This window comes from Morone saxatilis, unplaced genomic scaffold (genome assembly GCF_004916995.1).
Source record: "Morone saxatilis isolate NCDOM2014 unplaced genomic scaffold, NCSU_SB_2.0 Contig11, whole genome shotgun sequence".
NCBI lineage: Eukaryota > Metazoa > Chordata > Actinopteri > Moronidae > Morone > Morone saxatilis.
The window spans coordinates 16,469,359-16,487,927 of NW_023339663.1; the positions used below are offsets into that span (position 1 = coordinate 16,469,359).

The 18,569-nt window shown below is 41.9% G+C and overlaps 3 protein-coding genes across 3 annotated transcripts; 1 reads left to right on the forward strand and 2 right to left on the reverse strand.

The window, feature by feature from the left end:
- Nucleotides 1–4,696: 4,696 nt before the first annotated feature.
- LOC118321238 (protein phosphatase 1 regulatory subunit 3E) lies at nucleotides 4,697–9,759 on the reverse strand. Its single transcript, XM_035652475.1, has one exon. It carries the CDS (start codon nucleotides 9,334–9,336, stop codon nucleotides 8,413–8,415), a length of 924 nt encoding a protein of 307 aa, XP_035508368.1. The 5' UTR covers nucleotides 9,337–9,759; the 3' UTR covers nucleotides 4,697–8,412.
- Nucleotides 9,760–10,036: 277 nt separating this feature from the next.
- Nucleotides 10,037–13,015, forward strand: LOC118320966. Its single transcript, XM_035652100.1, has 3 exons — nucleotides 10,037–10,357; nucleotides 10,483–10,719; nucleotides 11,135–13,015. Exons 2-3 carry the CDS (start codon nucleotides 10,516–10,518, stop codon nucleotides 12,014–12,016), a joined length of 1,086 nt encoding a protein of 361 aa, XP_035507993.1. The 5' UTR covers nucleotides 10,037–10,357; nucleotides 10,483–10,515; the 3' UTR covers nucleotides 12,017–13,015.
- A 127-nt stretch (nucleotides 13,016–13,142) lies between these two features.
- On the reverse strand, nucleotides 13,143–18,534 carry atmin (ATM interactor; the record flags this gene model as incomplete). The annotated part of the gene is given in 3 exon segments (XM_035652545.1): nucleotides 13,143–17,138; nucleotides 17,246–17,445; nucleotides 18,409–18,534. Coding segments are annotated over 3 exon segments (2,112 nt in total), but the record flags the coding sequence as incomplete, so codon positions are not given.
- Between the last annotated feature and the right edge of the window lie 35 nt (nucleotides 18,535–18,569).

The following is an 18,569-nucleotide window of genomic DNA, read 5'->3' on the forward strand; positions in this document are numbered from 1 at the left end:
GACAGCCTCGGTGTTTCTAGTCCAGTCCAGTTTATTATTAAAGTACACCCCCAGGTACTTATACTCCTCCACAGTGTCCACATTATATCCGTAAACGTATTATTCTTCACGCAGCAATTTGCTCTGTTTTCTATTTCACTGTGGGTATATATTTATACACTTCAACCAGTATGGGCACTGTGTCAAAATCCTTCTCATGTCCTCAACAAGTTACTTAGAGTGGCGTGACAGACAGGCCATTTTTAGAGAGGGAGACCTGTCAGCTGGGAACTGATGATGCTTAATGTTCCACTGATTATCTCCTCTCACCACATGGTCCTTCAGTGTGTGTGTGTGTGTGTGTGTGTGTGTGTATGCTCTCTGACGTATGCTATCATATATAAGTGCCTGACAAGCTGGTCTTTCCTTTGTCAGCAAGGTTCTCTCTGTTTATCCATCTTGAGTCAGACGTACATGATGGAGAGCTGATGAAAGAATGGAAACAGTCTGGATCAGTAGATTATTTATGACTGTGGTTCTGGCCCAGAGTTCTTCCCTGGTGCCAGTGCAAGAAATTTACTGTCTCTGCAGTGGTCTGAATGCTCATTGCGTTATTGGAATATCAGTTACAGTCCAGAAGGACAGTGAGAGGATAGAGAGAAAGGACAGCGAAAAAAACAAAGATGAAAGGAGAAGGAGAACGAAAGAGGACAAAGAAACATTAATTTATTGGGGAACATCGACAGATGCATGGGATGAGAAGCAGATAAGAAAGTGAACGGCATATAAAATCAGTGTAGTGATAAGACAAAATGAAAACAGCAGGGAATGAAAGAAAAAGAAAGGGGTGGAAATTTTACAATGAGGAAGAAAATGTAATGCTGTACCTTTTGTTTTATTCAGAGCAATATTCCTCTAGTGCGGTAACTCCTGCTGTGCTCACATGAAACAGAACTTTGGTGTTTTATTACATAAGGTCTGGTAGACCTGGGAGGTCTAGAAGGAGATCAGCAGCATACTAATCAGTCGTTGACAGTGGAGGGGACAGCCTATACAGCTCTTTGGATTCACCCACAATGGATGAGGCTACTACATTTCAGGATACTTTCAAATTCATTCCAGTTTTTCAATGTCAGACATATTCCATTTGCTGCATATTAAATAATGTCTGTTACAGAATACCCTGCCCATTGTATAGAATGACTTTAAACATCTGCACCAGACTTGTGCAATAATTTTGATGAAATTATATTAAAATACACAATAAATTATTTTCTCCAGGTTATATCCCATAACATTTCAGAAAGTAGGCAATTGTTTATTTACTTAAACCTGCAATAACTGATTTTCTTTTGGCCACTCGGCAGCAGATATGGTGAAAGTGGTAGTAAACAGTTGCCTTTTTACACATCCAGTAGTTACACAGCAGATCCGGAGTCGTGTTTCTGGCCACCTGGCAAATGGAAGACCAATTTTCACAATCCTTAAGCTGTTCTGTTTTTGGTCTCCCTCTACTCCTGAGGGAAATATTTGGCTCTTTAGCTGCTAAATGCTTTACTATGTTCACCAGCTAGTCGCTGTCATTTGGTGCCGTGCCAGGTAATTTGAAGTGGGTTCTTAGAGCTTTTTCGCTAAAAACAACTGCCAAAAATGACACTATGAGAGCAGTGAGATTTAATCAAAACACTAAAGTTGCTGGTAAAGCTTTGTAAAGCCGGGGGGAGCAGTAGATAGGGGTGACAATTCTCTGCAGGGTCATTACTACAAACAACCCATTTAACATTGTCACATTGTTTTCACATTGTCATTTGATTTTGCTATTTTAAAAATATCAAAGTAGAAGTAGTATTGCAATGTTCTGTGCCATCAGCTCACCATAATTCAAGCTCACTGTTCTGAAACAAAGTACAGTAGTAACTGGGTTCATTCTTTGTTTCTCTGGAAGTAGTGTGTCATACATAAGCTTATCTGTGGTACGCGGCTATGGCACATGGCCATTATTTTGTTGGGAAAGCATTTCCTATGAAACCTCTGTCACCAAGTTCCTTTACCATGTCTAAATATGGTGTGCGGGGAAACAAGTCATCTTTCTTTCTCATAAACAACCGTTATAGTGGAAACTTCCGCTGAGAGTTCTACACAAAAGTCAGTAAAAGCTTCCCACACAAACAGCTGAACTCGATGGAGTATGATTTTTTCTGATCACTTTGTATGTGTGCATGTTTGTTGTGTAACTTTAAATAACAAAGCAGAGATGTAGTGGAGCTATCTGTTTAGACAAGTATGGCTGACTTACTAATAGCGTTTCACATGAATGGGACAAAAGCTAATTTCTTCAGACTGCTGCACTTCAAGCTGCATCTTGGGCTGCCACCTCCATCAATATTTTATTATGTCTCTGTCTTTGTGAATGGTTATAAAACTATACCAACAACATGTGACTTGATGACATGTGAAACTTCACATGTTACAAATCTACACGCATGTGTGGGTTTCTGACATTTTCATGAGAGAAATTCACATGATGTACACACACGTGGTTTTTGGACCTTTCATAAAAATCCCCACAATTGCAGCAAACAACGAGAAAATGCATGATCATTACACTGCAGCAACAAAACGTATCAGATTAACGTAACGAGTAAGAAAGGAAGAGTTGCTGGTAGAAGCAGAAAAGACGTGCAGTGAATTGGGAAAGAGGATGATAAAAGTAGGCAAGCAGGCTGTTTGACCAAGATTCAGTCTGACTCCTGCCACACCTGATTTGTACCCATTTGTGACTGAGTGAATGTAAGTGTATGTGTTTACAAATGTGTCATGGAACATAGGAGAATGCTGGCTTTAACAAGAGGTTTGGGGGAAAGTAACATGATGGGTGATTTTTAAGAGGAAGAATTCAAACAGCTGTGGTTAAACGAAATGAGGAAGCCATCTTGGTTGGCTTTGTGAGTAGACACTAGACAAAACAACAAGGTGAACAAAGTTGGAAAAGATCATTTTGCCAATTAATTATTCAGGTCCGGAGCTCACTGAGACGAGGTGATGGCTTTACCCTATACTGTTGCCCTGGTGGCTGTCGAGTCAGGATTAATCTCATGGCACAGCATTTCTCTGAATGCCTCACATGAATTATTTAAACTGAAATCATGAAACTTATTTGTGTGCATCAACCTGGCCCCATTATTAAAGCCAAAGGGGAAACTTTTGGATGAGGTGGGAGAAGACACGCAGGTGAGATGAAAATGGGTCTGCTGTTTCAGTCTCATAATGTCAGATGCCCGAGGGAGAGAACAATCACAACGTCATCATCACATGCACACAACAGTTATATAAGCAGCTGTTGTTACACAGCATGACACTGTTTCCTGATTACAACCACTTGGTTTTATTACACAGGCAAGCATACAAGAGATCTTAGGTGTTGTTGGATACACACTCGTGCCAAAAGTGTTTATACATTGGTTGTGGTTTACAGCACATGTCTTATAAAAAGACAAACGTGCCACGCTGCAGTCAAATCAAACTGTGCATATCGTAATTTCCTGCTTCACCACATACTGACACTGGATGTTTTTAATCTCCCTTTATCTTAATTCAAGGCATTATGGGATTTTCCACTTCAAGCAGGCTGCTGAGTAGCTCTAATCACAGAATTAAATTGGAATCTCACAGCAAGCTTTTATTGACTGGCCATATGGATTCACACTGACTGGTTGCTGAAATGCTGAATGCAGAGATGCTACAAACTGTCAGGATGCCTTCAACACAACCATAAGTAAGCAATGTTGAACTCAACTTCCTCTGACTGTGGGCCAACACCGCTCAGTCATCACTGCTTTAGGTTTACATTGAGATTAAGCAGGATCATGTTCCTAATCTGATGCAGAAGCAACCCAATACACAACATGTACAATATACACATGCTACACATGCACAGACAAACCTTTAAATGCAGCACCCTTAGTTAATTCTGTTAGCCTTACAACTAAAAAGCCTCCAATATCAGACTTTACTTTCGATCAGTCAAGAACGTATTATATTACAGTGGCATTATCAGCCATTTAATTATGTTAATGAAAGAGTCAGAGGCTTTGTTGATGGACTCTAGAGACTGTGGCTTTATTTAATTGCATGGCAGTTTTTTTTATTTATTTATTTCTTCAATAAGAATGAATTACTATTTACTATGTCTACAGTTAAATAGTTTGGTTACACCTGGGACGTAACCAAACAGTGAAAAAGGTCAAGCATACTATGTAATCACTAGCTTTTTATATGTTCTTTTATGTTCTGCTTTTAGCTCAGCTCTCCTGCTTTTCTTCCTGCTTCAGGCTCCCACCCCTCCCTATCATGAACGGAGGGGGGCGTGGTGTCAGACTGTAATCGATTCAAGGACATGTCTGCAGCCATGTCTACAATGGCGATAGCTACAGCCCACTGCAGTGTGCTGCTTTATGAATGGGGACCAGATGCAGCCCTTGGGGACACACACAGACAGCTCTGCAGTCACAAACTGCACATATATCACAGTAATATCTATCTTTATAATATAATAACAGATGTGTTTAACAGTTTAACAGATGTGATTTTGAAATTATAGGTCTGATTACACTATTATGCATAATGTTCACATAATAAGCAGAGTGAAAATATATGGTACAGAGATTATATTGGATGAATTTGATCATTAAGTAGTGGCACAGTATTTAGTTTCCATCACAAATGCCTTTATTAACCATTGTTTTAACAAAATATAGGTTACATTAAAAACTTAACATAAAAATAAAGGTATGTTACTGCTGTACATGCAGACATGGTTAACATTCACTGCAAAAAGAGAATAAAATAGACAGCACACAGTACATATTAACATGGTTACACACATTAAGATGACTGCAAATGTTACAACACAAATAGGGTTGCATAGGATTTGCAAAGCCAAAAAAAAAACTCACTGAAATGTATTGTGGCATACAATGGTTATTAATAAGACAGAAGTGAATTAGGCTGTCCACAGTGAGAGAAAAGAGATATAAAATATGACAAAGAATGGAAAACATCTTGGTTAGTAGCTATTCACAGGAAAAGCTTTCATACATATATTGTGACCTGCAATCCTGCCCCTTTCCTTCTTTTCACTCAAAGTGCATTAGGCCTGCTTTGACTAATTCTGCTACAATCATAAGTCACTCATGATAAAAGTTATCAAACACCAAAGTGCATCTCACCTTCACTCTCTTGCCAAGGCACATATGCCTTTGTCATTGTCTTGTGTCATCCTTCTACTATCACCTTATTTCTTAACAAACAAGCACTTGCATCTTTCCAGCTTTGCTTCACGTCAAGTAAACTCATATTTTAGTAAGGCAGTGTACACCTGTAGCTGTGCACATGTATTCATTTCATTCAGATACACTGCTCACATGTTGATACATATTTCATATTTCAGGGGAAATTCTGCAACATCTCACGGATGTATAAAACATTTAGTGGTAATACCAATTTAACAAGCAGCCTTTAAATGATCTTGAATAAATGTTTGACCATTAAATTTAATAGTAAGTGTGCTTTAGGATTTCAGTAGGTTTGGGCTCATATTCTATCTTCCAACTTCCCAGGATCATCAGATAACAAACCTTCAGCATTTGCATCTCTCAATTCTGCTTTTAAAATGCTTCTAAATACACATGACATATAACAGTAATAGGAAGACATTCAATATGAAACATTAACACATTTGCATACACATCTACAGTATATATTAGTGAGTTTTGATGCAAAAAGTTATGTATAAACTGAGGTGAAAATCTAATTGACCAGAAGCCCTTCATTTCCTTAATGGTAGGGATGCACCAATAACAAAAGAAGTGTAGAAGATACCAGACTAAAACTGAACACTGGTATCTTACAGTTTTTTGGAAACTTAAACTAAAGAGTCACATGAAATCCAACATGGAAAAAGCTTCATATTCAGACGGTCATTTGCGTCACGCAATCCCAAACTGGACATTGTTGACTTAGGAGAGAAAATCTTGTACCAACTTTGTCTCAGCCAAACGTTAAAATCTAAAAAAACACAATCTGTGTTGGCAGTGACTGATTGGTATTGATGCATCTCTCTGTATCCACATCAGTAGTCTCAGCCTGAATAACTAATACTTTCTGGTATTGCACAGCATGAAGGCTTGAACAAAGCTTACACAGACCAAAGCAGACAATATGCTACTTATTTAACAACATAACACACAGTAAGCTCTGCAGTGGCCAGACCTTTTTTTTTATATCCACAGTGTAAATAAACCAGTGAGAGAAATGAAGCTCTGTACATGATAAAGCTACATGTAGTCAAAGCAAATATCAGGTCAGTGCTAGTCATCTCTTACTTCATCAAAACTATTCTAACAACATCAGGTACAGCATTGAAGTTCCAACACGAACCATGTCAGATTTAGAGACAAGCATTTCTGATGGATTCACAGTGGAGCTGCTCCAAAACCTAAGTGGTTACAGGAATAGTCTTTATCCACATCCCAACCTGATGGCCTCATTAAATGGAGAGCTTCTCTCTGAGGCCATGATGATGTAAACAAAGGACAAAGTGATGTTCAGATTACAGTCAGAGCACTGGAATTAAAAGCACCCTGTCTGTTGTTCCTCTGCTCGATGAACAACTTTCTACATGCTCACAAACTTTGACAATATGACACAACTAAAAAAAGCCTGATGGATATTTCCATTCAAGTAAACTCACTTGTCTACAACATGCAAGTTTGTTTGCCGTAAAGACTGAGTACATGATCACAAACGATGGGAGCAGGTTTGGAAGACTACTCGCCAATGAGTTCATAAAAAAACTCATGGAAGTAAGATTAACTGTTGTATGGAGAGGGAAGGCTGGTTGTATACATGTATAGAAATGAAGTAATCAGACAACAGTTCGCCAACTAAGGATGTCAATGTCAGCCAATCAGGTGGTTCAAACTACTTTGGTCATGTGTGGTGTAAGGAGCAGCACTATTCTTGCACAGTGGTGACTGAGGATAGAAGCCAGTTAAACACAGTGGTTCGTGTAATAGCTACCGTGTCTACAGACAACACTGCTCTATAAAAAACATGAGTTACACAGTGCAGTCAAGAACGTTAGAAATGAAGAAGCATTGTGTTTTGAATCTTTAAATGTACTATAATATGTTTCTGTATTTGTTAGAAAATAATTACTGTGAAAATAAAATCTGTCTTATAATGATAAACCTGAAGAAGTGTCCAAAGGTAATCTGAGGTAAATTTTAACCTTTTAAACAGCTATTTGATTTATTTCCCTGGTGGGGGGGACCACGTTCAAGGAGTTGATTCACCAAAAAAACCTTCCTATCACAGTATGAGTGTCAAAGTCCATTCTTTATAAATATAGCTTTTATTATTTGATGGAATATGCATGGTGCCATTGTAATTTAGGGACTAGAGAAAACGTTTTTTAATTTATTGTCTTTGGACTATGGTGAGGCCTTCTTGATTTTATGAATATTTACATGAATGCAGCACAATGGATGTTGAATAGTTGCAAATATATAGCTGAAAGGCAGGTTTATGATTAAGTATGGTGTCCCTGGATTGGAAGCCTACAGGTATATGAGCACTAATTCTCAGTGTCTGCAGGCTTTATTTTAAAATGCAAGTGTAATGAGGATAACTATGTGCATTAGTCTATTAAAGCCTAATGAAAATAGCCCACTGTACAACATTCAGTGCACAATTTCCCACACCACGGCTTAAAATAAGGCAATTTCACTGGCATGAGGAAATTAGTAGGAAATAATGCACTGAATTTTTTGAATGAAATGGCCAGCCACATTTCTGTCTGTCGTCTCAGTAAGACGTAGGCTGTGTGTGTGTGTGTGTGTGTGTGTGTGTGTTTCCCCAAGGGGACCACCAGAGGAGTATGCTACCAGGCCTATAGGTTCGCTCGGCATCCATGCCAGCCAAAATGTGATGCTTTCTGCTTCCTATTAAGCCAGCGTTTTTGCACAAACTGAGGATTATTCATGCCATCAAATATCAGCATCTCCCGAAGGGAACGGTGATGCCTGAAGTCGGCATTGCCCGGCACGTTTTCCGTGGCACGTGTTTCTACATTACATAACGTGAACATGCCCTCCCAAAGGGCACCAAGCTGTACAGAGCCCTGACATCAAGGCAATTTATCTAACAGCATCCCACATCGGGCACCTATCAAATGCTCATACAGCAGTCTCCAACACTCCGTCTGTTACCAAATATTTGAATTATTGTGGGGAATTGTTTCAGTGTCACAGCACGTGTGTAGCTGACAATGGCAGAAAAAAACATCATTACAGGCTACAGTCATAATTAAGGTACCCGGGGATCGGTTACGCGCAAATTACGCACGCAGTGTGCCACTGCAGACGACAAAGCTCAGATAAAGTGAATCCATCCATTCTCCCATTCCCGCGGCGGGGACATCTTGAACCGGTGACGCCGCACTTTGTAGTTGTTCCCATTATTATTGTCCCAGAACTCGTGCCCGCCGACACAGTATTTAATTGCAAACTGAAATGTTCCTCCGTTGTCGAGGTAGGTGGGCATGACGATCTTGAAGCGGAACTGATCAGTGACGCCGTCGCTTGAGCTGGGAACGTAGGACGCCAAACTGTCCATAAATGTTATCCAGTTGTTAAGAGAATACCGCAAAGAGACGCTCTTTTCGAAAGCCAGATTCAAAACGCGCACAAACCCGGAGAGGCTGAATTCGTCCGCCTCGACGCTCTCCAGCATGACTTTCACCTCCCGCACTTTCTGCTCAAAGCCGGGTAGTGTGCCTGGGTTGGTGAACTGCAACTCCATGAACACAGACTGTGTAGGAGCCCGGGGGAATTTGGTTTCTAAATGATTATGGTGGAGGGGTCCTTTGGGCAGTTTTGCCAGGATGCGCTCCGGCACCTCTGGCTCATCAGTGTCATCGAAGTGCTTCACTGAAATGAGCTCCAGGCCCAGGGAGTCGGCGAACCGGACCTTTTTCTGACTGCTTGGACTTCTGCTGCGGGAGATTTCTAACTTTGCTCTCTCTGTGGGTGTGGGCAGCGACTTGCACCTCCGACGCAGATTTGGACTCTGTGGAGGCTTCAGGAAGATCTCTCTGCCCCGCGGTCTCTCGTCCACCACGGGGCTCTCGATGGGCTCACAAGTGCCGTTCATCCTGTCAAAATCTTCCCCATCGTCAAGCCGCGGGTTCGCCGCTGCCAGGCTTCCGAACAGTCCGGCTATGCAGCTGTAGTTCCTTGGCAAGCAGTTCTTTGGGGGCAGCATGACCACGACAGGATGCGAAGACTCCGCTTCCATAAAACGCAACAGATCCCGCACTGCAGAGCCGAAAGTGGTCGTGATGGCAGGGACCGGCGTGTCGGGTGATGGAGCCGTCAGGTGTCAGTGTCCCTCCTCGCGGATAGGTGCTCCGGCTGCGTCAGAAGCCGACACTGTTGCAGCTCTGAACCAATAAACCAAGTGGTGGACGTGCGCCAGCGAAGTGTGAGTTTGCTCCTGCAGATTGGTCACGTCAAATGTCGGTGCGTGGAGAATATACCCCACTGTCTGCTCATTGCAGAAAGAATGAAGAAAAGGGAGCCCCTTCCTCTGCGCAGCGACCATCGCTCGTGACCCTTTTCATGCGGTGAAACATGCAGTGTCCTGTCACAGCTGATTAATGAACCTGCGTGGAGCACAGTGTTTGACGTGTACGTGCAGAACTGAACGTCGCAACTAACCAAAATGGTTTCCTCCCTCACGAGTGATAAACCACTTAACTTCCTCTTATTTCCCCCCCCACATTGTGACACTGTTATAATGAGCCCCATGGTGTACAGAAAACCCATTTATTTTAAACATTTTAATTGAATTTGGGGCATTTTCTGTGACAAGACAGCCTTAATTATACCGACCCTTTCTGATCATATTCTACAGCTATGAACATGAGAATCACCGGATTACCATGGGGGGGTTATCTAGGGAGGGGGTGGGTGGGTGTTGCCGTGTAATTAAAGACTAATTGCATAACAGAGATGTAATAATGACTATGGAGCAGCCCCAGTTGTATTAGCTGTAGCGCCCGCAGCCACTCCCCTTTCCTCTACGTCACAGCTTCCCGGCGCAGCCTTTACGGGTTGCTATGACGACGGCGTTGCAGCTCGTCTCTAAAGGCATTCACGGCTTCTGCTTGTTCTGTTTGGGAGAACTCCTGTGGACCACAACAGAGAAACTGAGCACGGCAGGCGGCAGCAGTTTCTGTGAATGGTGCTTCCTGATAGGGGGGCAGTGATAGAAAGCCCGTTTACAGTGCTGCAGGGATTCAGAGGGCTTCCCTTTGGTGAGTTGAGTCCGGGTTGGTTAGTTAACATGTTTGTGTGACTCAAAGAACTCGGCAATGATAGCTAGGCAGCTCTTATTTGGTATTTTTTGAAATCATTTTTGTTTTTTTTGTTTTTTTTTTAGATATCACTATGAAGTACATGAGCTAAATGCATAATGGCGACTTTAAAAGAAGTGGGTCTCCCAGCTGTGAATGGACCAGACACGGAGCTTCGCACCCAGGAGGACGACGTTAGGGAGCAGCCTTACAAGACAGCAGAGAGGAGACATGTTGATGCCCTTCTAGATATTAGTGAGGAGGACTTCTTGAAAGAGCTGGAGCCACATGAGTATCACTGTTACTCTGGCTGCGAAGAAGTTGTAAGTGAATGAATATCTTCTTACTGCACACCCTTTTTTTTTTTTTACTGCCTTTAAACCTTTATCTGATTTGGTTAATATACCTTTACAGTAGTGTTGTATGTTATTTCTAAGTGTCCTTTATCATTTGATTGGAGTCAAGCAGCAAAATTTAGACTTAATCTATATTTTAACCATCTATGCTTTAATTTATGTTTACTTATATTCCCACCTGTTTATATAACCCTGAATTTATATAACCCTAAATCTACTGTATGTACATATTATTGTTTATTATTATTGATATTGATACCAATATTATTTCTACTACATTACTTTTTAGTATTTAGTTTAGTTTTTGACTTGGTACACTCATTCTTTTAATGTGTTTTGCTAATTGTTTTCATATTTAACATTATATTTAATTGTAAAACAGGTCCGGGGTTGGGCCAGAGTCGCTCCACTGAGCTGCATACTTTTGACTCAGAAGAGATACAAGAAACCAAAGCATAAAGAGGCTGACAGCGCGATCACTCTGTCCCCTGACCCAACAATCCCTAATGCAGACAACTCAGCCAGCGTTGCAGAGCACCACTGCGAGTCTCATGTGGGAGCAAATAACAGCTTTAGGAAATCCACGCCGTCAAACCAGCAGGAAGGAACCTGGAGTAACACTACTGTGGCAGCTCTGCACAAAGCTGCCTCGGAATGGCCTGTCCTCAATGCAATGCAGAAAACCACTTCAAAACTCTCACTGGAAGAAAAGATAGAGGAGGAAGGGACGCTCAGAGAGACTTCTTGGCAGAACAGGCCCACTAAGCCTCAGAAACACAGCCATAGGCCCAATAATGCAGTGGTTCCCATTAAAAACTTCACATTCTTACCACTAATTAAATCACCACACCTGAATCCTCAGAGAGTCGCTGGCCAGCTCTGCAGTAGCAAGAAGGCTCCAGAAGGAGAAACCATAGAAGACAACAGTTTCATGTTTGATAAGAAGAGTGGGGTGAAAGGAACAAGAGTCGACCCTTTTGTTAACCTCGAGCTTCCTACTTCCACTGCAGGCCTGGCCTCCAGGTATCGGACATGTCAGCATAACCCCCACTTGTTCTCTGCTGTAAATGTTTCTGTCCCCAAGAGGTATCAGGTGCCTCTGTCTTCCAAACCTGACACAGTGCACCGTCCTAGCTTCTCAATGGGCAAGAGCCTCACACAGGCCCTCCACTCCGGCAATGCAGCAGGTGCACAAGCCCGTATGCACCCCAGCAAGACTGTGTGCACTGTCAGGATGTATGAAGGCTGTGAAATAAATGTTTAACATGACTGATGAGGATGTATGCAGTAATTTCAAACTCTCAACCAGGGAAAAACAACCTGCTTTTATCTTGTATAATACAATATTTCCATTAAAATAGTAAGTTGGAAGAATACATTCAAGGTATGAGACATCTTTATAAAACTAATTCATTGCAGAGGTTGTTCAGTTGAGCCTGGCCTTACATTTCACACCGTACTAACCATTATAACAGTCAGGAGAACAGAGCATGGAAACGTTAAGCTCTATATGTCATTTGGGCCTTTATTTCATTCTGACCAGTTCCCACAAGTGCTTTTTCAGCTGTTCTAGTTACCTAGCAACGCTGCAATTACCACATAAGAGGCATGGGAGTGTGCCTGCCTCACACTTTGGACTAAAACTTCACCCACAAGCTACAGCTTTGTCAGAATTTAAGTGTTGTACTGTTACCTGTGACTACACTGATGTGATATACACAGTTGCCAAAACGACTGCATGTTCTCTGTCATTTACATTACATTTATACAACTTGTAGGGATGGGATCTGGGTTATGTAATGTACAATGGTTATCAGTGCAGCGTTATGCTCAGATCCCTAAACATCCTGTTGGTCTCCAAAGGCCAGCCAATTACTGCAGCTGGGAACAACTGGGATGATCTTGTTACGCTACTTTATTATACAACCTCTTTATGGTTTAGCTGCCCTGTAAAATAAAAAATAATCCACTTAGTGAGATTATTCTATAGTCAAAAGAGCTGCAGTGTTAATCTATTAAGACAAAACTCAAAATAAAATGGATACTTCAAACCAATCTGAGCTGCTATATCCAGCACAAGCAAGAAATCAGTATGTCTGTATTCATTAAGATGTGACCGCATCAAAGTGACAAGATGAAAGACACAGTATCATACAGTTTTAAAATTGGTCAGCATACCCAAATCTATCAGATTGCTCTTTTTATTTCACTCTCAGTTTGTAAGTTTAGCACAGAGGAACAAAATGCATTCCACACTGAAATGTCTTTTAATAACACTATGTTGAACTGATTTGGGCTGTGGACACTGATTCATGCACTCACATTAAATCGTCTTTTTTTTTAATATTGGTTGAGTGTGATCAGTGTTTTTTTCTTTGTTGTATGAAAAATGACAAGGAACAAAGTATACACTTCCCCAGCAGTTTATTAAGAACATAGTGTAGCTTCAACAATTAATCAAGGCAACCATTAACTCTACACATATAGGCAACTGAAACTCATATTGTGCTAAAACAAATATTTTTGTGCTGGGAAAATATCTGCATGCAATCCCAGCAGAGATAAAATAAAGCACTGTAACTGACACTTGAGACTGACAAGGCTTCTACACATAGCTCTGTTTAAAGCAAGGCATCTCCTAGCAGGGAGCAGCTATGCTGTATTTGAATTCAAGAACCACAAACTAGAAGTACTATCTCAACACAAGAAATGGTGAAATTGATTGGGTGTCAAAATCCTTAGTAACTCAGGGAAATTATCCTTAAACTGTTTGGATGTGGCGCAAAAAAATAGAGCATGTTTTACTTGGGCACAGTGTCACGTTCTGTACATTGTTCAGTTTCTACAAACATCTATAAACTGTAACTGCATTAACCAATCTGTCCATTAAAAATAGTGAGATGGCGTCAAACAAATTCTCTTCAATAAAATGCTGCATAGCATTATTTTCATGTGACAGAACATGGAGCTTTCCATAGAAACTATGGAGAAGAATTAGGGACATTCCAATAGTTCATGCAACCATTGATGAAAATACAAATACAAGATGGAGTAAACATGCAAAGCAAAGACCGAAAGGATTCTGATCATTTTTCAGTGTTTTCTAGTATAATTCTGTTAATAAAGTTAAGCAGCAAATTGTCACAGAACTAAAGCTAATACTTGGGTTAAGGCACCTAAATTAACAAATAATCAAGGCCTATAGCTCTAGGTTCCTTAGTAGAACATAGCCTGCATGTGGTGCCTGTGCTGAATGAAGTAAAGCAGTGCAACACTATAATGAAAAACATAATCAAAACATTACGTTTATGATTAGACACTTAGAGAAAATAAAAAATAAAAAATAAATTAAAATACTGTGTCTGATTGTTAAAGGTGGAAAATCGGATGCTGTTAACGGAAGATATTAAACAGGACTCCTTTCAGTCAAAATCCGGTTGTGAATACATACAATAACTCTATGCTAATCCATGCTCTAATCCACTATGTGTTTATGTACAGTAACATTACTGGATCACTTCAGCACTGAGTACTGCTACTGTATACACTTACACCCAGCTAATGAATAAGTCAAAGAGAATGACAGCCTAGTCTGCTTACTGACTTGAACTGACTGCTTAGCTATAGAGGCCTAGACACAAAAAAAGTGTTTACACGACATCATACTTCACTATCACATTTCAATGAAAAGTGTGCAACAACTGACGAGACTTAAACATTTCATTTTTACTTGTGCCACATCTGTAGGAGTAACGGTCTGTTTTAGAGATGCATCTTAACAGTGTTGAGAAATGCCTTGTTCATTGTTGAAGGCTTTATGTGGTTTTATTTTGGAAAACATAAAGCTGACAGTTCTCACTGGAGAAGTTTTCTACTGGCTGCAAAGCTCGCAGGATGTAACTCAGAGTTTATAGTCCTGCTGCCGCTGACAAGGCAACATCAATGAGGCAGCCATCGGATGCACAAGCTGAGAATAGATATTTTATGCTTCTGTGCCGCTGACCAAGTGAAGGCTTCATGCACATTTCCAAACATACCAATCCTTAACACACACTATGTTGTTTGCTGTACAGCTGAGATGAAATTGTTTTAATGCAGCGTATGCATATCTGAAAGCTGTCATTCAGGGTAACAACTTTATAAGCCTTTTCTTGACAGCCACACACAGCTGAAGATGTCATCCCTTTTAAGTGCAGATCTAACGTTGATGAAATGTTGAGTCATTTTTAAACTGCTAGTAAACAGTGAAAACCAGTCACAGTGGTTATACACTGAAATAAAGAAGTAAACTGGCATTTCAGACAAGACACTTACAATATGTTACTTTATGTGCAAATAAATATGTAAACTGTCACAGGAGCTGATAAATCATGCCCATTGAGCTAATAAAGTGCAGCGGAGCTGTCAGGACATACACCTGGAAAGGCTCTGGACACGATGTCTCCAGTGGAATGTTCAAAGACGTTTGCGGAGACTTCTTACTGCTAAGACTGTGGTCCGCTGGAGGACAGCGTAGACTGATTCCTCTCATAGGAAGAGGCAGACATGACAAACCTGTACTGCCAAAGCTTAGGCAGCTTCACGAGCTTTTAAGAGGGTTTCAGCTGTTGGGTTTCTCAGGGTGCTGAAAGAGAGCGCAAAGCTCCTCACATGTCTGGGTTTCCACAGAGCTGAAATGGGACTCCATATTCCACGCCAGGTCTGCTGACAAGAAGTCATCCATGACAGTTTGTGTTTCGTTGCTCGTCAGGAAGAGGTGTCCCAGGCCTTCAGCCTGGCTGGTCACAGTCTGTGTCTCTGTGCTGTTCAGAAGCCTTGAATGTTCACCCTGACTGACAGGGGTCTGGGCAGAGAGCCCCGTTGCAAACGAAGGAAGATCAGTCTGTGTTTCTGTATCTGAGGACTCGGTGCTCATAGAAAAGCTTGAATGTCGCAGGATGCTGCTCAGGGGCATGTGGCTTCCAGCGCTCAGCAGGAAATTGAGGTCAGTCTGAGTCTGAGTATCAAATAGCTCCAGGTCGCTGGCTTGGGTTCGACTTGGTCCCTCACTTTGGTCCAGTTCATCCATCAGGAGGAAGTCTGTCTGGGTCTGGATGTCCAGAGACTCCAGCGGCGTTTCACCACCCAGTCCTCCCAGCTCACTCTCCTCTGTCTGCGTCTGGATGTGCACAGCATTCAGAAACTCTTCAAAGTCAAAGTCAATGCCATTGTGTTGCTCCTGAACAGAGCCCAGTCCTGACCCACAGCCTGCAGAGGCCTCTGTGAGCACCTGGTGGCCCGACATGCTGTCAGACAGAATATTTTCCAGGTCATTTAACAAGGTCATTGTTTGGGTCTGGTTGTCTGCCATGTTGTTTGAGTTAAGCTCATCTGTCTGAACCCCAAAACACATGGCACCTGCTGACTTTGAGTCCTCATATATGCTGCCTCCTGCGGCAGCCAGAGTGTCATCTATGTCCAGAGCTGTCTGGGTGGAGACACTGAGGGATTCGCCACCAAACAGGTCAGAGCACATGATTGCCTGGTCCTGAGCCTTCTCCTCCGATTGTGGTATGGCAAAGTATGTCTGTGTCTGCCTGGTTTTGTATGGGGGCACAGATGAGGAGGAGCAAGGAATTTGGCTCGTGCACTGGCTGTCTGTCTGAGCTCCAATAGTGGATGTGGCTTTGGCCCGGTATGAGAATGTCTGGGTTTCAACACTGACTGGCAGGAGGACTTGGGCACTCACGCTGATATCTGTTTGGGAGCAGGATGACACTGACGACTCACCCACAGAGCACAAGCCTATTCCCTCTCCAACCCCCACTCCTGTGGGCATTTTTGACAAGTACGATTTATCCGTCTGAATGGTGGTGGAGGTGCTTCTTCCCCGCTGTCCTGCCAGGCAGCAAGCGGAGTCCTCTGTGCCTGCAGGGTCCAGACTGACCTGCACCCCTGTGCTAATGGGCCCCAGGCTAGAGCGGGATGTAGGCATGCTATCCTTAAAACCCAAACTCTTGGCATCAAGTTGGGGTACCACAGCTCCCGTGGCTTGTGGCAGGAGGTGAAGGGTACTGACAGAGCCTTGGCTGTCTACTGCCAGGACTACAGACCTCAGAGCCCCGCTTTCTGTAGATGGAAGAAGAACAGGGAGGTGGGCCAGCTGCATGACAGGAACACTGACCAAAGCCATCTTGGGTTTTGGCAGGAGCAACTTCTGGAGGCTCTTACGGGGGACAGAGTTCTGATTCACTGAGTCTGGGATATGAACAGTTGTATCAGAGGGGAGAGCAGTCTCTGTCAGCTCTTTACATGTGGGCATGATCTGACAGATTGACTCAGTGATCTTCATCTTTTCAGATCCACTTATCAATTTCTCCATCTTCCGCTTTTTCACTGGAGGAATTCTGTAAAGAAACAAAATGGATACAGAGAGACAGTCAAAATACTTTTTTTAGGCCAATCTAAAAGGAAGGCTTCAATAAAAATCACTCTGGGCTCTGCATGTACGTGCCTGTGTTCTGTAGGAATCTCGTGACCTGTCCTGTAGATATGTGACAGCAGTGCAGCCCTACTAGCATAGGGGCAGCCACATGTACAGTGGTAGGTCTTCCCGCAGTCTTCTATGTGCCTCTTCAGGTCCCACTCTGTGCTGTAGCCATTGTTGCACTTGAAGCACTTGTGTTTCTTCTCTGCGTGCATCTTCATGAAGTGCTACAATGAAACAGACCACAGAATATATCACACAACTGCCTTAAACTTAGGTTTTTATAACATATGGTCATTACCAACTTAAATAATGTAGAGCTTCACAGTAAAGACCCAAAAGCAAACTGACAGGAATGTTTTTTTGTCCAGTGATTGTGAAGCACAATTGCATTCCAACGTATCATTTAGACAAAATTGGAAAATGACTGTGTTTCGTGCAATGTTTTGCAGTCCTTAATGCTACAAATGTCAGAGGATAAATACTAATGTACATAGTGGGAGAGGAACAACACTCATTCCTGTGTATATTTCTCGGCAATTCTTCGGTTTCATTTTAAGTCAAGTGGAATTTATTAACCTCTTTGAGGCTTTGAGTCATAGAAAATGTTGGGTGGTCTGTAAAACTTAAAACCAAAGCATTGTGGGAGGAGGTAAAAATAAGTAAGTACGCTTGCACCACTTCCACAGTTTTTTAAACCAAGTACAAGTTCAAGTACTTACATTTGGATACTTGCTGATACAGAGTCCCGATATGAGTACTTAATACATTAAAGTTCTAACAATGACTTTAAAAACATGTTATTTCCCTCACTACTTCACTTTCTGACTGTAAAAAATGGATTTAATGTTAATGTTACTTAAAATATCTCCATACTGTTGACATTGCTTCTTCTTCACCTACTTGAGGTTACATAAAAGCATGCTGCCGTATTGGATTACTTGGATTGTATTGGAGTAGTTTTAGGATTACAATTACGAGTACATGAGCACAGTGTCAGACCTGATACCTGACACTGGTATAGAAACTCTACCAGTAATACAGAATTTAATGGAATTTAATCAAACATATCTGGTGCTGAGTAATAATTAATACTAGTACAGTAATACTATTCCACAGAATTGAGGTCACATAATTTTACTCCACTGATAGCGTGGATAGGATTACAGGTCGCTGGAGGAAACGCTTACTTGTTTAACCAGGGAGAACTGGGAGAAGGGTCTGTTGGGCCCCCTGGGACAACCCTCAATGGGACAGCAGTAAAGCTTCTGAGAGCCCTTCATGTCCTTTCTGACCGTGGGATTGACAATACCATCCTGAGGGCGACAATGCCAGAGAGAGAGAGAGAGAG

What these genes read in the sequence shown, in the direction of transcription:
- LOC118321238 (XM_035652475.1), bottom strand. Translation starts at nt 9,336, where the DNA reads ATGGAAGCGGAGTCTTCGCATCCTGTCGTGGTCATGCTGCCCCCAAAG.
- LOC118320966 (XM_035652100.1), top strand. Translation starts at nt 10,516, where the DNA reads ATGGCGACTTTAAAAGAAGTGGGTCTCCCAGCTGTGAATGGACCAGAC. An exon ending in ACTCTGGCTGCGAAGAAGTT is followed by an intron (nt 10,720 to 11,134) that starts GTAAGTGAATGA and finishes ATTGTAAAACAG; the next exon opens with GTCCGGGGTTGGGCCAGAGT.